Source organism: Vigna unguiculata, chromosome 1 (genome assembly GCF_004118075.2).
Source record: "Vigna unguiculata cultivar IT97K-499-35 chromosome 1, ASM411807v1, whole genome shotgun sequence".
In the NCBI taxonomy this organism is placed as follows: Eukaryota; Viridiplantae; Streptophyta; class Magnoliopsida; order Fabales; family Fabaceae; genus Vigna; species Vigna unguiculata.
The window spans coordinates 40005419-40026727 of record NC_040279.1 but is presented as its reverse complement, the minus strand read 5'-3'; the positions used below and the strand labels follow the sequence as shown (position 1 = coordinate 40026727).

Genomic DNA, 21309 nt, shown 5'->3' with positions numbered 1-21309 from the left:
TCCATATTTATGATTCCAAAAGTTTTCGTTTTTTTATGCTTTGTTGTTTATAATTTTTTTCCCTTACTTGTGATGCACAGATAATCTAGTTGGAGGAATCAAAATCAAACAATTTAAGTCTCATTCTCACTCACACCCTTATATTTTCAGTATTACATTTACAGTATTATCAGTATTACAATTTAAGGACAAAATAAATAAAAATCATCATTCAACGTAAGCAACATTTACAGTATTACACAGCTACATAAAGACTTTTACTATAACATTTTAAAGACTGTACAAAAACAGAGGAAGAAGGATGTGAAAATCAAATGAATTCAAAGCGCATTAGAAGCTTCACATTGTGGTACTTTTCTCCTTTGCGGGAATACAGTGGAACTGCGCGAATTCCACTTCTTAGTTCCCACACAGGTAAACACGTTTGGCCACCAAAATCATCCTTCTCAGACATGTCATACTCATGAACTTCTACACGAAGCAGAGCCAATTCTGGAACAGAAAGTGGAAACTCAAATACCTCATTCCATGATGGAGACCAATTATCCTCCACGCTCTTAGTTTTTTTCATAACAGTATCATAAGGGACTCCAGCAATCCCCACCTGCATCACAGTGTGTCAGATAATAACCACACGCAAGGAAGCAAAAATGAACTGAAAATATGAATATGAAATCAATGTAACACAATGATTCAGTGATTATCATATCATACTCTTGCATAGAAATCAGGGGGTGAGAATTGATCAAAGTGGGTGTGCTTGAAATCATGAAACCATCCTTCCCCGATATATACAGTCACCTAAATAAGAGTAAAAATATGAGCTTTATTAGGATCTAGATTTTAGACTACATAACAGAGAAAGGAACATCATTCAATTCTTCTGGCGGTAGAGCTTTTACCTTCAAAGTTTTCTTCACAGGCAAATGAGCTTTAGGATCAAAGACCTCATTATTATGTCCAGTTTTTAACAGAAAATCTGGTTTTTTAACATAACCACATCCTCCATTGGCTTTGAACATTCCCTGCATCAACCAAAGAGATCTACCGTATCCCTGCATTGGAATGGAACCACGCACAATGAAAACTGATTAGTGGACATCTTTCATCACCTCAATATCATTTAATCAATAACACACTGCATCATCTTCCATTCTTGTAGAGTTTATTGTACAAATGCAAAAATGAAACAGAACAAGTGGGGGAGGAAGAAGTAGAAACCTGCATGTTGAATGCAACCATCTGGGCTCCATGCATCCACCCGATCAATGGGTTATAATTTGTTGAGGTAATACGAGTGCCTTTTGGATACACTCTCAGTATATTCCGCTGAGTAAACCTGCCAACAACCAAGAAAATAATACTTCTCTTTTCATTTGCAAATAAACAAAACATTCTGCTATGGATTTGTTTCAAAGCGGAATAGAATACAGCGGCTCCGGATATGTTTCAATCCACAACGAATTGGAAAACCATTAGGTATGTCACCTAAAGCATAACACTCAGAAGTTTCTAATATGGTTTCAAACAGTACCTTATGATTTCTTTTCCATGAGTTTCAGCAGCCTTTTCAAGTTGTAGCTCACTTAAACTTAGACGCCTCACTGTATCGGGATCCACTTTGAGGCATTCCGTTAATCCACCTTTAGGCTTACCAGCATGAATGGCAATTAAACGTCTGTATTCGTCTGATGCATTTTGACGTGAATTTTCTGCTTCATCAGAATCATCTTCATTGTCAAGATCATCATCATCCTCGATGTTCTACAAAAGATATTAAGCTAAAATATGAATCAACCAGTCCTCCCGTACAGAATTAAATGCAGTGTCAATTTCTATGCAACATTGACTTAGAGTCTCAGACCTTGTGATCAGAAATAGTGCCACCTCTCAAACTAGGGACTTCCTTGCCCCATGCTTCTTCATCATCCACAGGCTTTCCCTCTCCCTTTTCCTGAACTTCTTTTGCCTCAATGTACTCCTTAGGTGGTTTGGTTGATATGATAATCCTCCCTTTAAGCGATTCAGGAGAAGGAAATTCCTTCAAGCTTTCAGAGCCAGGAGAAAATAGTATGTCTCCAAATGTTTGAGTAACCATCTAAAAAGTTAAACAGGACTGATGAGTGTCAAACATAAGAATAAGAAAAAGAAGCATTTTGATTTCTCCAAGTCACTAACCTCAGCCACTTTGGCCTGAAGATCAGGAGTAAGGTGGTCTTCTAAGGTTATTACAACTGGATATTCTGAGGCGACAAAAGCATACTGCTTAATAGACCTCAAACATTTGATGAGTGCCACAGGAGATGTCAATGTCCTGTATTGAAAAAAAAAAACAAAGAAAGACACTTCGAAACTGTTTAGGGAAACAAGGGAGTTGTGATAAATTCCTGTTTAAAAGTCAGAAAAATGAACCAGTAAATTAACCTTCCATGAAGAACATGCACATCATCCTTTGATTCATTAGGCCATATATCTAGTTCAATCACCCTTACACCCTTCTGCAGTGCATTGATGATGGGGAGGTCACTGCAGTCACTGCTAAGTTGGTTCCCAGTTAGATAGGAATTATGACCAGTATAAATGAAGTAATGAGACAACGGTGAAGACATATCTTGGTGCACCTGCAAATGGAAGAGCAGAAAGAACATAATCACACAAGAACATGATTTATTCATTCAGAAGAAATGGAAAGCACGTGTATATGAAACCAAAAAGTTACCCCAAGAGAAGGTGAGAGAGGTGGATTATTATTGTGACTGAAGAGGTAGTTGAAGAAACTCTCAAGATTGAGACCCCTTCTGTGAAAGATGCTGAGATGCTTGTGGCCATCGATGATGGCCTGAGCTTCCTCCTCAGTGGCACTCTCCTCCTTCTGCACTTCAACCAGGAAACTGCGGACGTGAGAGGCTGTCATGACGCCATTCTCATCGGAATAATGATCGAAAAGGGTCCTTATCTCCGGAGGGGCCTCCGACACGGGGAGCCTGAAGCGGCGGCGGAAGCAGAAGCAAAAGTTGTAAGTCTGCTTCGACATGCCTTAATCAATGTTTTGTTTTTCTTCACTCTGTGTGTGTGTCTCCCAACCCAACTCCTTGAAGAAATAACTAATGGGGTGAACGCGAACGGCGCGTGTAGTTTGTTGATACGAAGATGGGTGCGTGTGCGTGTTAGCTGTGTCTAGAAGATAACACTTTGGTCGGAGAATGAATACGTTTCTTGTGTTAGGTGGCAATGAAAAGGTTGTCTTGTCGTGGATACGTTTCCAGAGTCAGAATGCATGGGAGGGACCCACTTCCAACCTCCAATCTTTTAGATGTTTGGCACTTGGCAATTCCCTCCTTTTCTTCAAATCTGCCATCTCCTTGTGGGCTCTCACCATTTTCAACTATTCACGTCAAACAAAATATGAAATGAAATCTTATTATATCCTCAAAACACTTTTTAAAGAAAATACCAAAAGATGTTGATTTGTTGATAAGGATTACATGATAAATTTATTTTATGTGAACAAGATAATACTTATTTATATATATATAGATACCAGAAGAGTGTATAAGAGATTAATGGGTGGTTTAGTGGTGGTGTAGGTTTAATAAATACCAAATATCATTAAGATAGGTTCTCATTATAAAAATAAGTGATAAGTCTAACTCAATTTTATAAATAAGTTTGTGAAATAAAATTTACACCTATTTATATACTAAAAATTCATTTTATCTATAATTAATGTGAAATTTTCAACATTTTATATTTATAATGACTTGAGCATCTAAAAAATTTCTACATGTGACTTTTTCTCTTGTTTGATTTATGATCAACTTTTCCACAATTTTTTCCAGATGGTTACGTTTCTTATGTTTTTTTGCAATGAAGAGGTTGCCTTGTCATTACAATACATTTAGGAGTCATCGGAGTCAGACTCTGAATGCTTGTTCATCAGAACTCATTTTGATGAATACACATTTAAAATCAATTTTGATTCAAAATATTCGAACTACATGGAGCCGACATAATGCATACATTGTTGGTTAAAGTTTGATGTTCTTTAACAAATAATGAACATTATTGAAGTATTTTTCTTTTATGCAATTCCTTTTTTTTAATGGAGACATTACTGGAGTATTTGGTAACAACTCAATAGTTAGACGTGCATAAGAGTTTAGGCGTGCAAAAAATCTGTATGTATTTGGTATGGACATTTAAAGTCGTTTATGATGTCTTAAAAGGATGCACTTTCACAGTCCAATTTTACGACTGCGATCATACTAGATATGTGTTGGGATTTTTAGGACTTTTGAAAATATGAGAGATATGAAATATATGAGAGATATATGTGATATGTTATACGGAGGAACATATTTTTGTATTTTATTGATATACTCTATATATAGAGCAAAATATAACAAATATCAAGTATAAAATATTTAGAATATCTCACTCCTAATCTAAAATAATAACAAATTTCTAAAACTCACACATATCTCTAAAACTGAAATATTTTCTAAAAACTAATTTAAATAAAAAAGATATTAAGTAATATATTCTCAACAATATGTGATGATGATATGCCTCCAAAAGAAAATGTAATGTGATATTTTCTTGGTGAAAGAAAAAGAAAAATATGTTCTATGACCTGTGTCCGCTCTAAACCATCATAAGAATCTATGATAAAAGTTAGCAAAATACTGTCAAGACGTTGGAACTGGATTTTTAGCAATCATACTGGTAATAGACCAATCTTTGGAACCACTGTAGTAACCATAATAATGTTGAAAAAAGCAGATCAGTAGTGCATCGTAAAAGGACACTCATTTACGATGTTTGTTGTTTGATGATGCAGAAAACATTACACAGTAAATCCAAAAATACAATTGCAAGTAAGCGACTAATGATAAAGATAATTATCATTACAACGACCTCATATCCATTATATCAGATTATTATAAGGCTGATGGTATAATTCATCTAAACTGAAATCGCATTAAAAGCTTCACAGATTTATATTTGTCACCCTTTTCATCATACAGAGGGACAGATCGGAATCCAGATTTTAGTTCTGAGACTGGCAAACACGTCTGTCCACCGAAGTCATCCTTTTGATGCTTATCATCTTCTCGAACTTCTATGCGGAGCAAGGCCAGCTCTGGAACAGTCAAAGGGAAATCAAACTCTTCGTTCCATACAGGAAACCAATTATTTGAAATTACACTTGTTTTCTTCTTGATCATATCAGCCGGAACTCCAACGATACAAACCTGAGTGTGAATTGATCAAATTCTTAGGATATGGATAATAAACTTGCTTGTATCGCTTCTATCAAAATTCTAGTCATGGCCTACGAAGTAGCCTGATCAGAAGTATATAAAATCCCTTAAGTAGTCTTAAATGCAATTGTAGAGGAGGTTAACACAAATATAAACTAAGCAAATAATAAATCCAATTGTAAAATGTCTCCTCACACCAAGGAAAGTTCAACTATTTCAATTGTGATATTCGTACTTCCCAATCTGCAATATTAGCATGATTGCCAACCTCACCTTAACGTAAAAGTCTGGTGGTGAGTAACTATCAAAGTCTGATGGGCTGAAATCTAAGCTCCAACCTTTCCCCAGGTAGACTTTTACCTACAGGCAGAGGAATATGTTCAGAACATAACATGTCACCAAACTAAATGTTTTGCTTTTGTATATAATATCTCACCTTTAATGTTTTCTTCACTGGCAATGCTATTTTAGGATCAAAAACCTCATCTTGTGGACCTTTTTGTATTAGAAAGTTAGGCTTTTTCACATAACCGCACCCTCCATTTGATCTAAACATTCCTTGCATGTACCAAAGTGATTTACCATGCCCCTAATAAAGGCAACACCATATCAGCAGATGTCAGTATCGTTGTTAAAGGCTAAGCATAGAAATAATGTACATTGACATCGACACACGCAGCTCATTCTATTTCCATAAGCATGTAAGATTGCTTTACAATAAAGAATTGTCAAAAGAATTAACATTGGTTCATTAGTTTCATGCTTTAAAGTTCACATATAATAAATATACTGCATACTACGTGTAGTACAGATAATAATTTTTGTAGAGTAAATAACCCTTTGAAAAAAGGAAACGATGATCATTAATCTCGAACCTGCATGTTAAACGCAACCATCTGAGCTCCGTACGTCCACCCTATGTGTGGTTTGTAATTTGAGGAGTTGAGACGTGTTCCTTTTGGATACACTCTGAGAATATTGTTGTGCGTGAATCTATAAAAAGGTATAAAAGTATGTCGTATAGTTAGGAAGTTTTAAACTACCGAATATATAAATATTTGCATTTGCCATTACGAAACTTCACCGTTAGAAACCTACCTGACTACATCAGCTCCATAAGATTCAGAAGCCTTTTCAAGTGCTTGCTCACTCAAGCTTAAGCGCCTAACATTACCAGCAGCTTTTAATTCATCCTGTATTTCACCCTTCGGTTTCCCAGCATGGATTGTAATCAAGCGTTTGTACTCAGGTGCACTCTGTTAAAGGGATTTTTCATCATATATGCATTCAAATCATCCTCAGTTAGGAGGGAAAGGATTACATAAACATGCAAAGCATATAAAATTATAAAATTATAAAAATCAAATGCCACTTGAGCATATAATATAACATAACATAGCTCAAGTGGTTGGGAACTTAAAATTTAGGTAGAAAGTGATGGAAACCATCAACCCACAGAACTATTGAATAAATGAATAAAAGATGAAGCCTTGTAGAGAGAGACTCTACACGTTTCTTAAGAAACTTTGAAAAGTTTAATAATTTTTCTTATCTTCCCCTGTTTACTTAAAGATGCTTTTATCAGAAGGTCATAAATCTCAATTCTATGGATTTAGGGAAAAACTATGAATCAACTTTTGTCAATATGCTCACCTTATTATCAGTTCTTTGTTCATCAGCATTTTCTCGCAATGAGGAAACCTCCTCAGCTGATTCCTTTTCACTGGATTCAAGAAATTCTTTTGGAGGTTTTGTTGATATAAGAATTCGACCTTTCAATGATTCTGGTGAGGGGAATTCCGTCAGGGAATCTGTCTGAGGATAATGAAGCAATTCTCCGAACACTTGGGTGGCCATCTACGTATAAGAAGATGGAAAATCAGCATTCAACACCTAATAAAATAGGGATGTGAAGTAGATGCTTTTGGGGAGGGGAATAAAAAGGAGTCCTACCTTTGCAACTTTAGCTTGAAGATCTGGAGTAAGGTGATCTTCTAAAGTTATAACGAGTGGGTACTGAGATTTAACAAAGGCATACTCTTTTATGGACTTCAAACATCGGAGGAGTGAGACAGGAGTGGTAAGAGTCCTGCAGTAATTCAAAAGAACATTCTGTAAGTAGTTTTACAATATTGCTGCACAATAAATATCTCAAAAAACTACAAAGATCGAAATATTTGAAAGGTCAATCAATTGAACTGAGGATCAGCTGCACCTTCCATGAACTACATCGATATCATCTTTATTTGAATTTGGCCATAAATCTAGTTCAATTACTCGCACACCTCGTTGCAAAGCCTTTATGATTGGTGCATCACTGCAGTCACTGCTCAGTTGATTCCCTGTCAGATAGGAATTGTGCCCAGTGTATATGAAATAATGTGATATTGGAGCATTCATATCATGATGGACCTGGAATAGTTAGGTTGTATTCATATCATGTAGCAAATATGCATTAAAACCCAAAATTACTCCCCATGGAAATCGGAAGACGAAACATATACGTAGCAAAAGAATAAGACAACATTAATTTCACCAAAATAAATAAATACACAATGCACCACTAATTTTGTACTTGATACTTATTGAATGAGATTCCTTCCATATTTTACTGCTCATGTTGATTGTTCATTTATCGTTGTCGAATTAACAAATCAAACACCACAATTCCTAAAGTTTGAACCAAATCATGAGAGATTCTTGCAATAGATGGCAATTTAAGACAAATTGGGACAGTGCGCAGTATATGCAACAATTCTTCCAAATATTCCTGGGGATTTGCTGGATTTGAAAACAGGGTATGGAGAGAAGGAAACTGTGTGTGAATACTAATTTTTATCAATGAAATCATCACCTCTTCTGCTTTCTACTTATTTTTCCATCTATTCCTCGATTAATTTCCATCCTGCCTTGTTGTTGTTGGGGTTCATTATGTCATCTTATTCATGACTCATGATACCCACTTAAATACAGCATAAAACTGTCTCCTACATAGTAGGCACACAAAACAAAACCCTATCATTCAGTGTTACTTAGCCTTCAGAAATATGCATACACGATTTACACATTATATATTATATTCACTAAGAAAAAAATATATAGATTCATCGTCTTCTTTGATCACTTGTGAAGAATGTATCCTTTTGCTATTAAAATTATTAAGATACGTATGTTATCTATTAAAATTACTCAATACATTATCTCTTAACACAGCTTCAAATATATATTTTTCTTTCTGTGATTTTGTTTAAGTGATATATTGCATGTTAGGAAACGTGATTATCAATTTTATCGAATTAAATTATTTTTAAAACACGCATTTAATCATTTTTGCTATTTTTTATATTTTTATTTATTCTTATCGTTTAACACGTGAATATATATATCAATTGCGAATATTCAATAGTATAATTATTATCTGGTGGTAGTCTATACTAAGATTTAACATTAAATTATTGATATCTTTTCGTAATGATTTTTATTTTGCAAAAAAAAAAATTATATAATTAATATTTGAGACATTACAAGAGTTTATGTAAGTGTATCCATTACTTGGACAGTAACAAAACACAGATTATACTCATCAAGATAGATATACATTTTTATTGCTGGAACTAATATTGTCAAACACACATACACTCTCCGCTGTCGTCGATACTTTTTCTAACTCTTCTGTTCCCTCTCTTCAATTCTTACTTTCATTCTTATCTTTCTTTCACAATGATCTTACCATGAAGACACGTCTAATTAGTTTTTGAAGTAAAGTTCATTTTTTTTTTGTAAAAAAATGAATCTTTTCAATCTTTCCTAGTTTTAGTACCTGAAAACTTTGATCATCTCAACTAAGTTCTAAAATTATTTTTAATTGGTACTTTGATTATTTTTTGAGTTAGAAGCTTGAAGTATTTTTACTTTTAAAGAGTTAAGTTAATTTACTTCATTTTAGTTTACTTGAATTTTTTGTAAGAGTTAGGAATATAAAGATATACTATAATTTTAATTGTTATAAAGAAATATTTATATGAAATTGAATTCATATTTCACTAAATAGATTGCCTTTGATATAGTATTATGTTGTTATTGAATTTATGTGTAAGATCTATATGATTTCTATTTAAATAATGAATTTTCACTCAAACAAAAATTAAAACAAAATCGTCTTAGATTTCGATATAAAGCAAAAATCAAATCAAGACAAGACTTTGTTTCTAAAATGATTTTTGCTCAAACAAATAATTCTCATTCAAACCGGAAAAAAAAATCGATTTTTAGTATAATATTTGTTCAAAAGAAAAATTCGTGATAAAATTTTATGAATTTGGATGGCTTATCTTGAAAACGTTGTGTAATGATGATTAATCAGTGTATGAATTTAAATAAGGCTTGATTTAGTGTATGATATGTTGTCTTTTTGATTATATTAATTGAGTTAACCAAAATTACATCAATATGTATCAAGTGAATAATCTAGTATAATAAAGATCTCTTCGGTATCTCATAGTCTAAATCATGTAAACTAAGTCATCATGTGTGGATGAAGTGAGATTTTTTATCCCTCTAAACCTAGTGAAGTGTGGTGTATGTATAAAATTTCTCTTAACTCACACTAAGATTCTTTCTTATAGTATGATAATGATTTAAGTCTCAAATTAAATAAAATGTTAAAGTATGTCGTATTACTTATTTGTGTTTATATTTATTATAACTTTATGACACTTGAATAGATTTATTATAAATTTATGGAATTTGGTGACACTTGAAGAGTCATGTGACATGATACATTTAATATGAGGTAAATAATTTAGATTCTCCACTTCTAATTTTTGTGTTAAGTCATCGTCACTAAGCAATCGATAAAATGTATATTTTTAAGATTACATTTCAAAGCCAACGAACATTAGTTTTCACTTTCCTAAATAAAAGTACTAAAGCAACATAGTCAACTTTTTCCAAACATATTCATAATTATTTTGTTTACATGGTCCCAGTTCTTATCTATAAGAGCAGTATGCGTCATTGTACAAAAATAATTCAAAGTATGACGTAATAAACCAATATCGTTTGATAATTTTTTAAAGAGGACCCAAATTTTTAAATATTAGCTCATATAAGTGTGAATTGCGCTGTTAATGCAAAACAGAAGAAAGTACGAAAAAATCACCAGTAAAATCAATTTTTGATGCCATATTTGTTCTCGATAGTGAAAAATATATTGGACTAGACTTGAATGCATAAACTTTTTAATAAATATATAGACGGAGATAAATTAAATTGAGATTTTAATATATATTAAATTATTTGATTTATGTATTTTTTTCATAAAACATTGTTTAACATCTTCAAAGTACGTAAATTAATTTTAATTTATGAAGAAATTTAACCTATTCTATATTTTTATTTTTTATCAAAGAAATTTATCCAAAGAGATTATCTTATTTTGTTAACTTAAAAATATTGAAATATAAACTATTTCCCTTTAAATAAATTTTAATTAAAAAAATATTTTCATTCAAAATTAATTTTACAAACATTCCCTCAAACACAAGTTAATCTAGATCATATTTTAATTCCTTTATATTTTTTCAAATTACACATAAAAAAAAAAAAAAACTAAAGAAAAGGAGTCTAATTAAATCTATCTGTTTTTTCTCTTGTTTGGTGGTTCTTTTGTATTTCGGCTAGTAAAATAAATCAAATCATGACGTTGAATAGGGCAAAAATGTATGATCCTAAAGAAAAGGATTGGAAACTTAACTTTTCTGGGAAACAAAGAGGAGTAACAAGAACTCACCTGAGATTTCAAGGGGACGTTCAAATCGTTCTCTTGCAGGAAATGGAAGAAGTCGTGGAGATCGAATCCAGTTTCCCCGTCCTCTTTCCTCGATTGCTGGAGGATCTGCTCGGAATCGGAAACGGTGCAGTCCACTTCGCCCTGATGCTCCGCCAGGAACCGGAGCAGGTGTTCGGCGGACATGGAGGAGGCGCCGTCAGAGAATTCAGAAAAGGCTTTTTGGACGTCGGGCGGTGGTTTTGGTTCGGTGATGGTGAACTTTCTGTTGAAGCAGCTGAAGACTTTGTAGTTGTGGGTGGCCATGGTTAAAAAAAACCTAATCTAATCGCATGAATAAAATAGATGAGAGAGCGTTCTTGGATTTGGTGTGTTTCAGAAAAGAAATGGCGATCAAAGCGATCACATTAATGGAATTGTAATATAATGCGTGTGAGTGTGAAGGTTACATCAGGACAGTAACGAAGGACACGCACGGCCATTTATGGAAAAATATTTATTTTTAATATTTTCAAAAATAAATTATAATTACTGTTCAAACATTTTTTTTCTCCGCCACATAAAATTTATGAAAAGGTTTGAAAGCTTTAAAGAAATTTTCTACTTTTGGTGTATAATTTTAAAATAATGGATAATGTTTCAACACGTAGAATATAAAAAAGTGAATATTTAATATACATGTTCAATAATGATTTACATTTTTTATATATTTAAAAATAAGATTACTAAATATGTAACTGATTAATTCAGGCTAGATATTATGGTTTGAATTTTAACAACCGGTCTTGAGCTAATCAATAAAATATAAATATTTTATTAGTTGGTCTTACCAATTTTTAACATGTTGAATCGTTGAATATAGGTTTTAGTGTCGGCCGATAAATCTAGAATTAAATCAATCACCGTACCTTTTTTCTTTTACCAAATAGTTCAATAAAAAATCGTAATAAAAGATTGTTTTTACACCCAAGTCTACGATCTAATTTTAAACATAAATTTGGAATTCAAAAATAAAATAATTAGCTAGCGGTCAAAGTAAATGTTCTTGTAACTGAGGTAAGATAAAAGTTTTATCAATCATATTTTTTATTAGTATTTATAATTTTTTTTTCATGGATTCATAATTAGAATCTGTCTAATCTCAGTCCAATTACTTTAAATTTTGCTTACTAACATGTTAATATATCTATATTAATCTAGACAATTAGATGAATAAGATAGATGTTGTTCGGCCAGCGGACCGAATGACTCAACACATAAATTGTATAAATAATTATAATAAAATTTTATGAACAATTCAAATAATGATATCAGACAATATCGTTCGACACGTCCGGATGGCAGTGACTAAGTGTTCAACCATATCTTTAGGGATATTATTTGAAGTAATTTTACACAATCAATAGTTAAGTGTTTGATGACATCTTAAAATATCTTTTTCAAAATAATTTCACATGATCTATAGATCACCTTAGTTGATCAACTTAAATCTTTCAAAAAAATATATATTAGGAATGAGAAATCTCATTTATTCTATTCGTATTTTTGTCTCTCTTTTTGTTTTTTAATAAAATAACCAAACTACTTTACTATTACAATATTTTTTTGTCTATCTTTTATTTATTTATACATTATCAAACGATTAAATATTCACAAAATTTATCTGTTTAACTTATTTGTTCTCTATTTTCTTTGTAATTATTTCCATCCCATTTCTTTCATCCAAACAATAGTTTTTATCCTATTTCAAACATTTATTGTTATCTAACATTTTAGGTTGGAATTATGCAACGCATGATGTTTGATTGCCTAGGAGCCATGTCGTAGTCAGAAATTTTAATGAAGGTTGATGAGAAATGCTTTTCAGTCGTTTTTGGTGAAATATAGGAACTAGATGCGGTCCCAGCAAAAGCTTATGGTTCAGAGGACTAATTACAATTTAATGACATGGAGTTTTCTTTCTAACACAAATTCAAGATTAAAAACAAATACGATTTTAATTCATTCAAATAATTAAAAGAGTTGTCTTTGCTGGTTTTAATAAATTAAAGTTTGTAGATTAAAATATATAGTAAATTAAAAGGCTTAAGTGAAATTATTTAATTAACATGTTCTTTTAACTAATCAAAATGCTCTTCTTTTTATTTCAAACAAGTTGAAACAACATTAAAACATATAATAAATTAAAAGGCTTAAGTGAAATTAATTAATTAAAATGTTTTTTTAATTCATAAAAAGGCTCTTGTATTTGTTTCAAGCACATTGAAACAACATTTTAATACGTTAAAAGTATTTTAAATTCATTAAAATCCTCTTTCTCACTGAACCTTTTACAACAAGCACCTAAAATGATTTATATATACATTTTATTCTAGATTAAAAGTAAAAAAATCAGTTACGTACTAATAAATATAAAGATTACAACTCAAGAACACAGAATCAAACAAGGAAATTAGATGGTAGAATCAAATCTTGAAGTTTCAATTTATTTAATCAACAAAAGAGACTTGAACGGTCGTCTATATCTTTAAATTTAATCCTCAATTAACATCACCATAGAAATTTAAGTTCTTACTTACCACTTATTTGCTTTAATAATATTCAACATTCACAAATAATCAATTTGTACACATCAATACAATTTATTACACCATTCAATTCTGAAGTTTCAAAATTTAATTATTTTATAAACCAATAGAATCATCTCTTAATATAAAAAATTAAAAATATATATTTTTATTTTTATTTATATTATTTATTCATAATAATTGTGAGTTATAAGTTAGTTTATAAATAATAAACCACTGTTAATATAAACGTTTAAAGTCTATGCAAACTAAATACAAATATTACAATGCTATAATAATTTGCTTTCTCAAAATATATAAACTAAGCATATCTATTTTTTTAGATGATTTTCTTATGCGTCTTATATTTTAATAAAGTCACTTGTCAAGATCTTAATTGTCTAACTTTTTAGTTTAAATTTTTTTAAAGATTTATAATAGGAAGATTTAACACTAATAAATTATAAGTTAACCATCTAAGATATTATAACACTTCTAATAAAGTTTGCGTTATGTTTTTCTTTAAATATCACTTAACTTTCTTATGTTTACTAAATTCAACGGATATTTATATTCTTAATAATCTTTAATCTGTAAACAACTTAAATTTATTAATATTGAACAAATTGTTTATTATAGTTAATGCTTAGAGTTAGAGTAACTTTATAAATGTATACACTTGGTAGCAGGAGAAATATTTTTAAATGTCTATGTCTTAATATGTATTATTTAAATTTTTAATATATTATATTTGAAATATATGAAGATATATATTTTTTAAAAATAACTTCACTTTTTATATTTAAAAGACACTTGAACTCTTGGAAAAAAATATGTATAATTCAAAAAAAAGTTTACAATTTTCTCTACAATTATAATGTTTAATAAAAGAATACTTTTGTATCGTATCTATAAGTCTTTATAATAAAGTCCTATAAAGGAGATTTGAATAACTTGATTTTATTCAATCAAAATTATCATTAACAGATAATTAATTTAATCAGTAATATTTATTGAAACAATTACAGCTTCTAATATATTACGCCACAAAACTTGAGTACACACACAATCATTCTTTGTGAGATTTTAATCATGAACACTATAAAAGCATAATAAACCGTTAGTATTTGGGGAAAAAAGTATATATTTAGTTGAAACTATAATATAAAAATATATACATCCACGAGTGAGATTATAATAGTTTTAAACTAAATAAAAATAATTTAGCTTAAAACTTTTAATTCATCGATTTCAAAAATAAAATATTTTGTTTTTTCAACCATAATAAAAATATATATTTTTTATTAATATAATAATTACGCACTATAGTTGTAAATATAGTTTTTAAGCAATTATTATATTGATTATAACAACCCAATAACATAATTTAAACTTCAACTTCAAAATAGATTTTTTTATCTATTTATCCAATACTTTTTTTTTATTTTTTTTTTAAAAACTGAACTACATGATATTATATATGATATACAATATTCAATGAAATTTCAATTTAAAAAATATAAAATATATAATTATAAGGATTAAAAATATTTTTAGTTCATAAATTTGATAGTAGAATATATGATATGTTTTTGTTTTTAAACTTTAAAAATAATAAATATAATCAATTTAACTTAATAAATTTACTTATTAAAGATCTTTATATTACAACATTTGAGTTGAATAATATCAAATGATACGACAGTTTAAACCTCAATCAGGAACTAACTTGACACGTCAAATAATTTAACCGTGTTGGGTTTATGAAGACTATATATATTAATTTTTGAAGTTTAGAAATCCACAATAAAGTTTAAAGATTAAAAATTTATTTAACTTTAATTATATTAAAAAAAGAATCACTTTAAACAAATTCATGCAACACAAGGGTTGAAAATATAGTCAAAAGGGCTGGTTTATTTTGACGAGATTGAATATTTGATGAACAGCAGCTAAAGCTAAAATTAAGTTAGCGACATGCTATAATTCATTTAACTGTATAAACTACAAACACGAACCATGTGATGTCACTGATTCTAGCTTGGTTTCCGTGGATTGTGTTTTACAACAATACAAAATATTTAAAAGAGTGATACCTACAAGTTATTTATAGTTTCAATCTTGAAGCGCATTAGAAGTTTGACAGATTTCAGTTTCTTTCCCTTGGGATCAAACAGAGGGACTGACCGGAATCCCTGCCTTAGCTCTGTTACTGGCAAACAAGTTTGTCCTGCAAAGTCATCTTTTCCCTTATCTTCGTCCTTCACTTCTATCCGAAGTAAAGCAAGCTCAGGGACCCTCAAGTCGAATTTAAACTCTTCATCCCAAACAGGATACCATGTATCCATCTTTGCAACCGTTCTCTTCTTCACACAATCAGCTGGCACTCCAACAATGCACACCTGTTCAACAATTTCTTCAAACACTCACACTTTCTTCTGGGTAACAGTAGTCATCATCAATTTTCAATTTTCAAGAGATAAATATATTACTCATGTATTAGGTTCACCTGAGTTTGCAACAATATTGCTCCAAATCTATGAGATAATTGTGCAACTTACCTTTGTGTAAAAGTCTGGTGGAGAGAATCGATCGAAGTGTGTTGGACTGAAATCTAAACGCCAACCATCTCCTTTGTAGACTTTTACCTGTTGTTGAATATGAAAATGTGCAGATGTTATGAAACAACTCAATTTCCTTTTAGCAAAGTGAATAGGGATGTGCTTACTCTTAAGATCTGCTTCACCGGCAGTGGTTTTTTAGGATCAAACACCTCGTCATTTGGAAGTGTTCGGATTATAAATTCAGGTTTTTTAACATAGCCACACCCTCCATTTGCTCTGAACATTCCCTGCATCAACCGGAGTGATTTTCCATGCCCCTGTCATAAGACAACAAGTGTTAATGCCGGAAAGGTTTATATTCCCGATATTCTGGTATATTTGGATAAAGACTCTGCTTTTAACCCAAGAATACTTCTTGACACATTTTCTATAACAATCACACTATAAGACTTCAACATGCATATTATATTGCACTGACACCATGACATAAAAATTAAAATGTGTTGATACACCATTTTATCTGAGACTTTGCTTTATTGATCTGTCATGAATTTCCAACCTGCATATTGAATGCAACCATCTGAGCTCCATACATCCACCCTAAATGTGGCCTGAAATTTGAGGATTTGACACGTTCTCCTTTTGGATAAACCCTGAGGATATTTTTCTGTGTGAACCTGGAAAGGATAACAATTTCTATCAAATCGTGCGTAAGTGTACCATGGTTCAGCTACTGTTAACGCTCAAATAAGTTTGATAGGTACCTAATAAGGTCGGCTCCATGAGACTCAGAAGCACTTTTTAGTTTCTTCTCACTCAAACTCAGCCGTTTAACTTTAGTATCATCTTTTAGTTGATCCTTGATGGAACCTTTTGATTTCCCACCATGGATTGTGATCAAGTGTTTGTATCGCAATACAACTTGTTTGTTTAGAATGCTATTGGTTGTGTTTATATTTTCCCGATCTGCACCACTTGCATTCTGCTGTCAAAAGAGAAAACGTGAATTCAAAGGACTAACAATTGAAATTTCTCCTTTGGTTTAGCATATATAATTTTATTTTCTCTACTTTTACACCTTGTTTAAAAGTGATGAAAGAAGTATTTTTCTCTGACCTTGTCCCCAGTTATCATTTTAGACACTGAATCTGACAATTTCAGTTCCAAAAATTGTTCTTCAGGGTTTTCACATCCATTTGGCCCAGCTTTGCTTTTGCTGATACTATCAGATTGCTGATATTCCTTTGGCGGTTTGGTTGATATAATTATCTGTTTCTTTAATGATTCTGGTGAGGGGAATTCTGTCAAAGGCTCTGTTGGGGGACAATAAAGCATCTCTCCAAATATTTCAAATGCCATCTGCATGAATAGAGAAAAATAAAAAGCAATACAAAATGGTTTAGATCCCTAGTTTTTATTTTCTTATTTAGAGAGTAAATGACAATGAGTGCTTACTTCTGCAAATTTATCCTGATGTTTTGGTTTTAGGTGGTCTTCCAAAGTAAGAATTACCGGGTAATCTGATTTATAGAATGCATATTCCTTTATGGATTGTAGACATTTGCGTACGGCAACTGGACTGGTAAAAGTCCTGCATTGAGAAAAAATATATGTGTAAGAAAACAATCATCCAACTCTATAAGACGAACTACTTATTCTTTTTTTTTCCTCTACTAAGAACTCTCACTAGATATGGTTGTAATAACCAGCTAGTACCTTCCATGAACCACTTTAATGCCATCTTTAGTTGCAGATTTAGATGGCCATAAATCTAGTTCAATTACTCGTACACCTTGTTTCAAAGCCTCGATAATTGGCGCGTCACTGCTCTCACTAGTAATTTGATTCCCAGTCAGATAGGAATTGTGTCCCGTATACATAAAATAATGTGACATGGGAGCATTCATATCATGATGTACCTGGAAACATATATGATTTCTTATTAATTGTCAGGAAAGGTTAAAATTTAGAAACCCATTTAGAAAGTCCAATGCAAACTACTGATAATCACAATAAAAGAGAGCACATAAAACAAAGAACATATGTTGCTATAAACTTCTATGATTTAAGAATGTTTTTGGATAAGCACACGTTTCTGTGTGCAGCAAAATCTCTGCGCTCCACACACTATCCCGTGACCAGACAATTTTCTGCAATACATCAAGTTATATATAGCAAAATTCTGTAAATTGTGTCCACTTGTCGATCTATGACATGTAAATGAAGATACGTAGAAACCCGAAAATAAACAAAGCAAGACAAAACAAGGTAGAGTTTAGCATTGTGCAAATAATTAATAAACCAGGAAACAGACTGTTGGCATCTTCAAGAAACTATCTGCTTCAGTTTGTGAGTCCTAAAACAGTCAGAGAAAGCAAACCTTATCATTCAAGGCAGCATTGAAATCATGCAGAAGGAGAAAATCCACGAAGTCATTGAGAGTTAACCCTTCTTTACTGTACACATCAGGAAATTTTGCAGATCTGGTTTTAGAGCTAGAACTACAACTCCGTGCTACAAAAAAATCCTCAACTATTTTATCCAAATCCTCTTCTGCGCTGATACTATCTCCCTGCTGCTCCTCAATGAACCGAAGAAGCTGATCCTTGTTCATTTGGCTCCCTCCTTCCGCAAACTTCGAAAAGACTTCCTTCAGGTCCATAGGATGTTCTTCCCTGCAAGCTTTATCCTTTTTGGTCAGGAAATTTAACATCTTGATCTTGAATGATTCAATTTTCATTTTCACCCTTCTCTGCCAACAGAAATATATATATCAATGGAACTGTGAGAAAACAAACACGTGTAACTAAACAAAAATGTGCAGTCCAAGAGTAGGACAAATGGGGTCACCTTGGTAAAAGAGCCTCTGTTTTTCTCTGGTTTCATTGGTTAAAATCCTTTGTTTTCTGTACCTTACTGTTTTATTGTGCAGGCTGGTTCTGCACAGTTGAATAATTATACATTTATGCATCGGATCAAAGTCCAAGAAAACAAAGTAAGTAAATTTAATGTTCACACACCAAAATTATTTATTTATCTTCTTCCATGAGGTTAACCATTAAAATAAAGTTAATGCATAGACCCGAATATAAAATGTACTTAATGAATGTGGTTGGAAAGGTTATTTTAATTCAAGTTGATGAACAGTAAAAGTAACATGTCTTATGTCTACGTTTGTACTAAAACTAGGACAGTACTACTGCTGACTTCTGGTTAGGTGGGCTATGTTCCATGTTCACATTCACAGTTTGTTCAATGTTCACATTCACAGTAATTTCTTTGTACAGAAAAAATTCAACATTTTTACAAAGGACAGTCCTGTTAAAGTTAATAGGGTCACTATAAATTATAAAATCTGAATATTTAACATAATTATATAAAAGAATAATTCAAAATTTTCTATTAAATACATCTTTAGTTATAGTAAAATACTTCCTTATAAATTATAATTAGCATTTTATGCTTTGCAATGTGTAAAATTCTTTTTGTTTGGTTGGAAAGGGATATCCAAACATTGCAGAAGTATGGTTTCATGGAAAGTGACTAAGGTTGTTAGTGTTCTGAGATCAAACCTGGACTTTTGGGATTGACTAGGTTAAAATATTGAGACACTGGATTATTAATTGTCAGAAAGTCCACTAATTAAATTGCATAAACGAGTAAAATCTTATAATATGATGAGTGCACATTCAAGGCAATGAATGCGTGGTGATGATGGTGACATTGGAGAACGACGGTTTCATGTTTTTGAACAAAACAAATGAACACACCTTTGCAAGCAAATAATGTATGCCTCTGAGAGATGGAGCGAGAGCGTTGAAACTGCTACTTGGACAAAAGTCTGAAACGTATTATCGATGCAAATAAAAAAGGGTGAGAGAAAGGCACAGTAATTGTAGAAGGTTGGGATGAAAATGCAAAGGGGCATAAATGCTTAGGGTTTCCTTAAGTACATTTTTGGTTGAACTTTTCGTTAAAAAACCTTTCAATTAATATAGAATTAAATATACTTGTTTAAAATCTGCTTCATTATGATATTGTCAAGTTGGGCTTACAATGTCATTAAATTAATAACAAAGAGATTCAATAGATATTTTATAAATTTCGGCTTTTTAAATTCAGTCTCATTAAAAAAGTTGTTTTTATTTTCATAAGATTTATTTTCATAATATTATTATCATAAGATATCGTATTATTGATATTTTTATTTTAGATAATAGTTTAAACTAAAATTTGTTATCTCGCCAACTATATATAAACAATTATACATAAAGATAACCCACTTCTTTACTTTCCTCTCCGCTTTTATTTTTTCAATTTTATCCTCATAAATATTACTTTTTAAATTTAAATAAATATTCATAATATAAAAATTATTTTTATTTTTATCATATTAGTAAATACCTTTTCTAATTCAAATAACTATTCATTATAAATAATTATTTACTTATTTATCATTTTAAAAACTATTTTTTAAAATTTAAATAATTACTCATAATAAACAAATTATTTACACAATATTACTTATAATATCTTTTATTTCAATAATTAAAATTTTATTTATCTATAGTTTATAACAATATATAAAAAAGATTTTCTCTTTTGTGTCACCTTTCACAATATCAATTCTATCATTTATAATATAATTATTTATTAATTTTTTTAAAATTAACGGTTATGTTTATCTATTTTTTATAAAACTTTTTTTCTTTTCTTCTTTTTTTTTATTTATCAACAAGTAATTTTTGTATTCGTTCCACTTTATTTTTAACATTTCACTTTATTTTTAATAAATATAAATTTATTTTATATATTAACTTAATAACATTACACTATTCTCATCAATTTTATAAAATGTGTCGTGTTATGTATACGCCAGTTATATATAAAGAATATATAAAAAGAATACACATATTTTTTATTTTTTTTTTGTTTATTTCAAATTTTTCCTCTCAATTTTAACTTTTTAAATTTAAGTACATATTCATCATAAAAACATTATTTTTTAGGCTTATCATTTTAATAACTATTTTTTTTAATTCAAATCATTATTCATTATAAACAAATATTTACTCTTTTTTTATTATTTAGTAACTATTTTTTTCAAAATTAAATAATTACTCGTA

The 21309-nt window shown here is 30.7% G+C and overlaps 3 protein-coding genes across 5 annotated transcripts; all 3 read right to left on the bottom strand.

Moving 5' to 3' along the window:
• Positions 1 to 310: 310 nt before the first annotated feature.
• On the bottom strand, positions 311 to 3034 carry LOC114173765 (phosphoinositide phospholipase C 2-like). Its single transcript, XM_028058356.1, has 9 exons — positions 2720 to 3034; positions 2425 to 2621; positions 2179 to 2314; positions 1865 to 2098; positions 1535 to 1764; positions 1222 to 1339; positions 903 to 1055; positions 715 to 801; positions 311 to 604 (listed from the first exon to the last, which is right to left on the bottom strand). Exons 1-9 carry the CDS (start codon positions 3032 to 3034, stop codon positions 311 to 313), a joined length of 1764 nt encoding a protein of 587 aa, XP_027914157.1.
• Positions 3035 to 4707: 1673 nt separating this feature from the next.
• On the bottom strand, positions 4708 to 11501 carry LOC114194893 (phosphoinositide phospholipase C 6-like). Of its 2 annotated transcripts, none has more exons than XM_028085303.1 (9): positions 11056 to 11500; positions 7480 to 7676; positions 7218 to 7353; positions 6918 to 7121; positions 6363 to 6520; positions 6140 to 6257; positions 5701 to 5853; positions 5538 to 5624; positions 4708 to 5255 (listed from the first exon to the last, which is right to left on the bottom strand). In XM_028085303.1, exons 1-9 carry the CDS (start codon positions 11356 to 11358, stop codon positions 4962 to 4964), a joined length of 1650 nt encoding a protein of 549 aa, XP_027941104.1. In that variant the 5' UTR covers positions 11359 to 11500; the 3' UTR covers positions 4708 to 4961. The 2 variants fall into 2 exon arrangements, with proteins under 2 accessions (XP_027941104.1, XP_027941107.1); XM_028085306.1 differs by having other exon boundaries at positions 5120 to 5347; positions 11056 to 11501.
• A 4015-nt stretch (positions 11502 to 15516) lies between these two features.
• LOC114183500 (phosphoinositide phospholipase C 6-like) lies at positions 15517 to 19138 on the bottom strand. 2 transcript variants are annotated; one of them, XM_028070540.1, is made up of 10 exons: positions 19034 to 19138; positions 18564 to 18935; positions 17900 to 18102; positions 17639 to 17774; positions 17300 to 17542; positions 16948 to 17168; positions 16743 to 16860; positions 16348 to 16500; positions 16181 to 16267; positions 15517 to 16021 (listed from the first exon to the last, which is right to left on the bottom strand). In XM_028070540.1, exons 1-10 carry the CDS (start codon positions 19067 to 19069, stop codon positions 15716 to 15718), a joined length of 1875 nt encoding a protein of 624 aa, XP_027926341.1. In that variant the 5' UTR covers positions 19070 to 19138; the 3' UTR covers positions 15517 to 15715. The 2 variants fall into 2 exon arrangements, with proteins under 2 accessions (XP_027926341.1, XP_027926349.1); XM_028070548.1 differs by having other exon boundaries at positions 15716 to 16021; positions 16948 to 17165; positions 19034 to 19137.
• Between the last annotated feature and the right edge of the window lie 2171 nt (positions 19139 to 21309).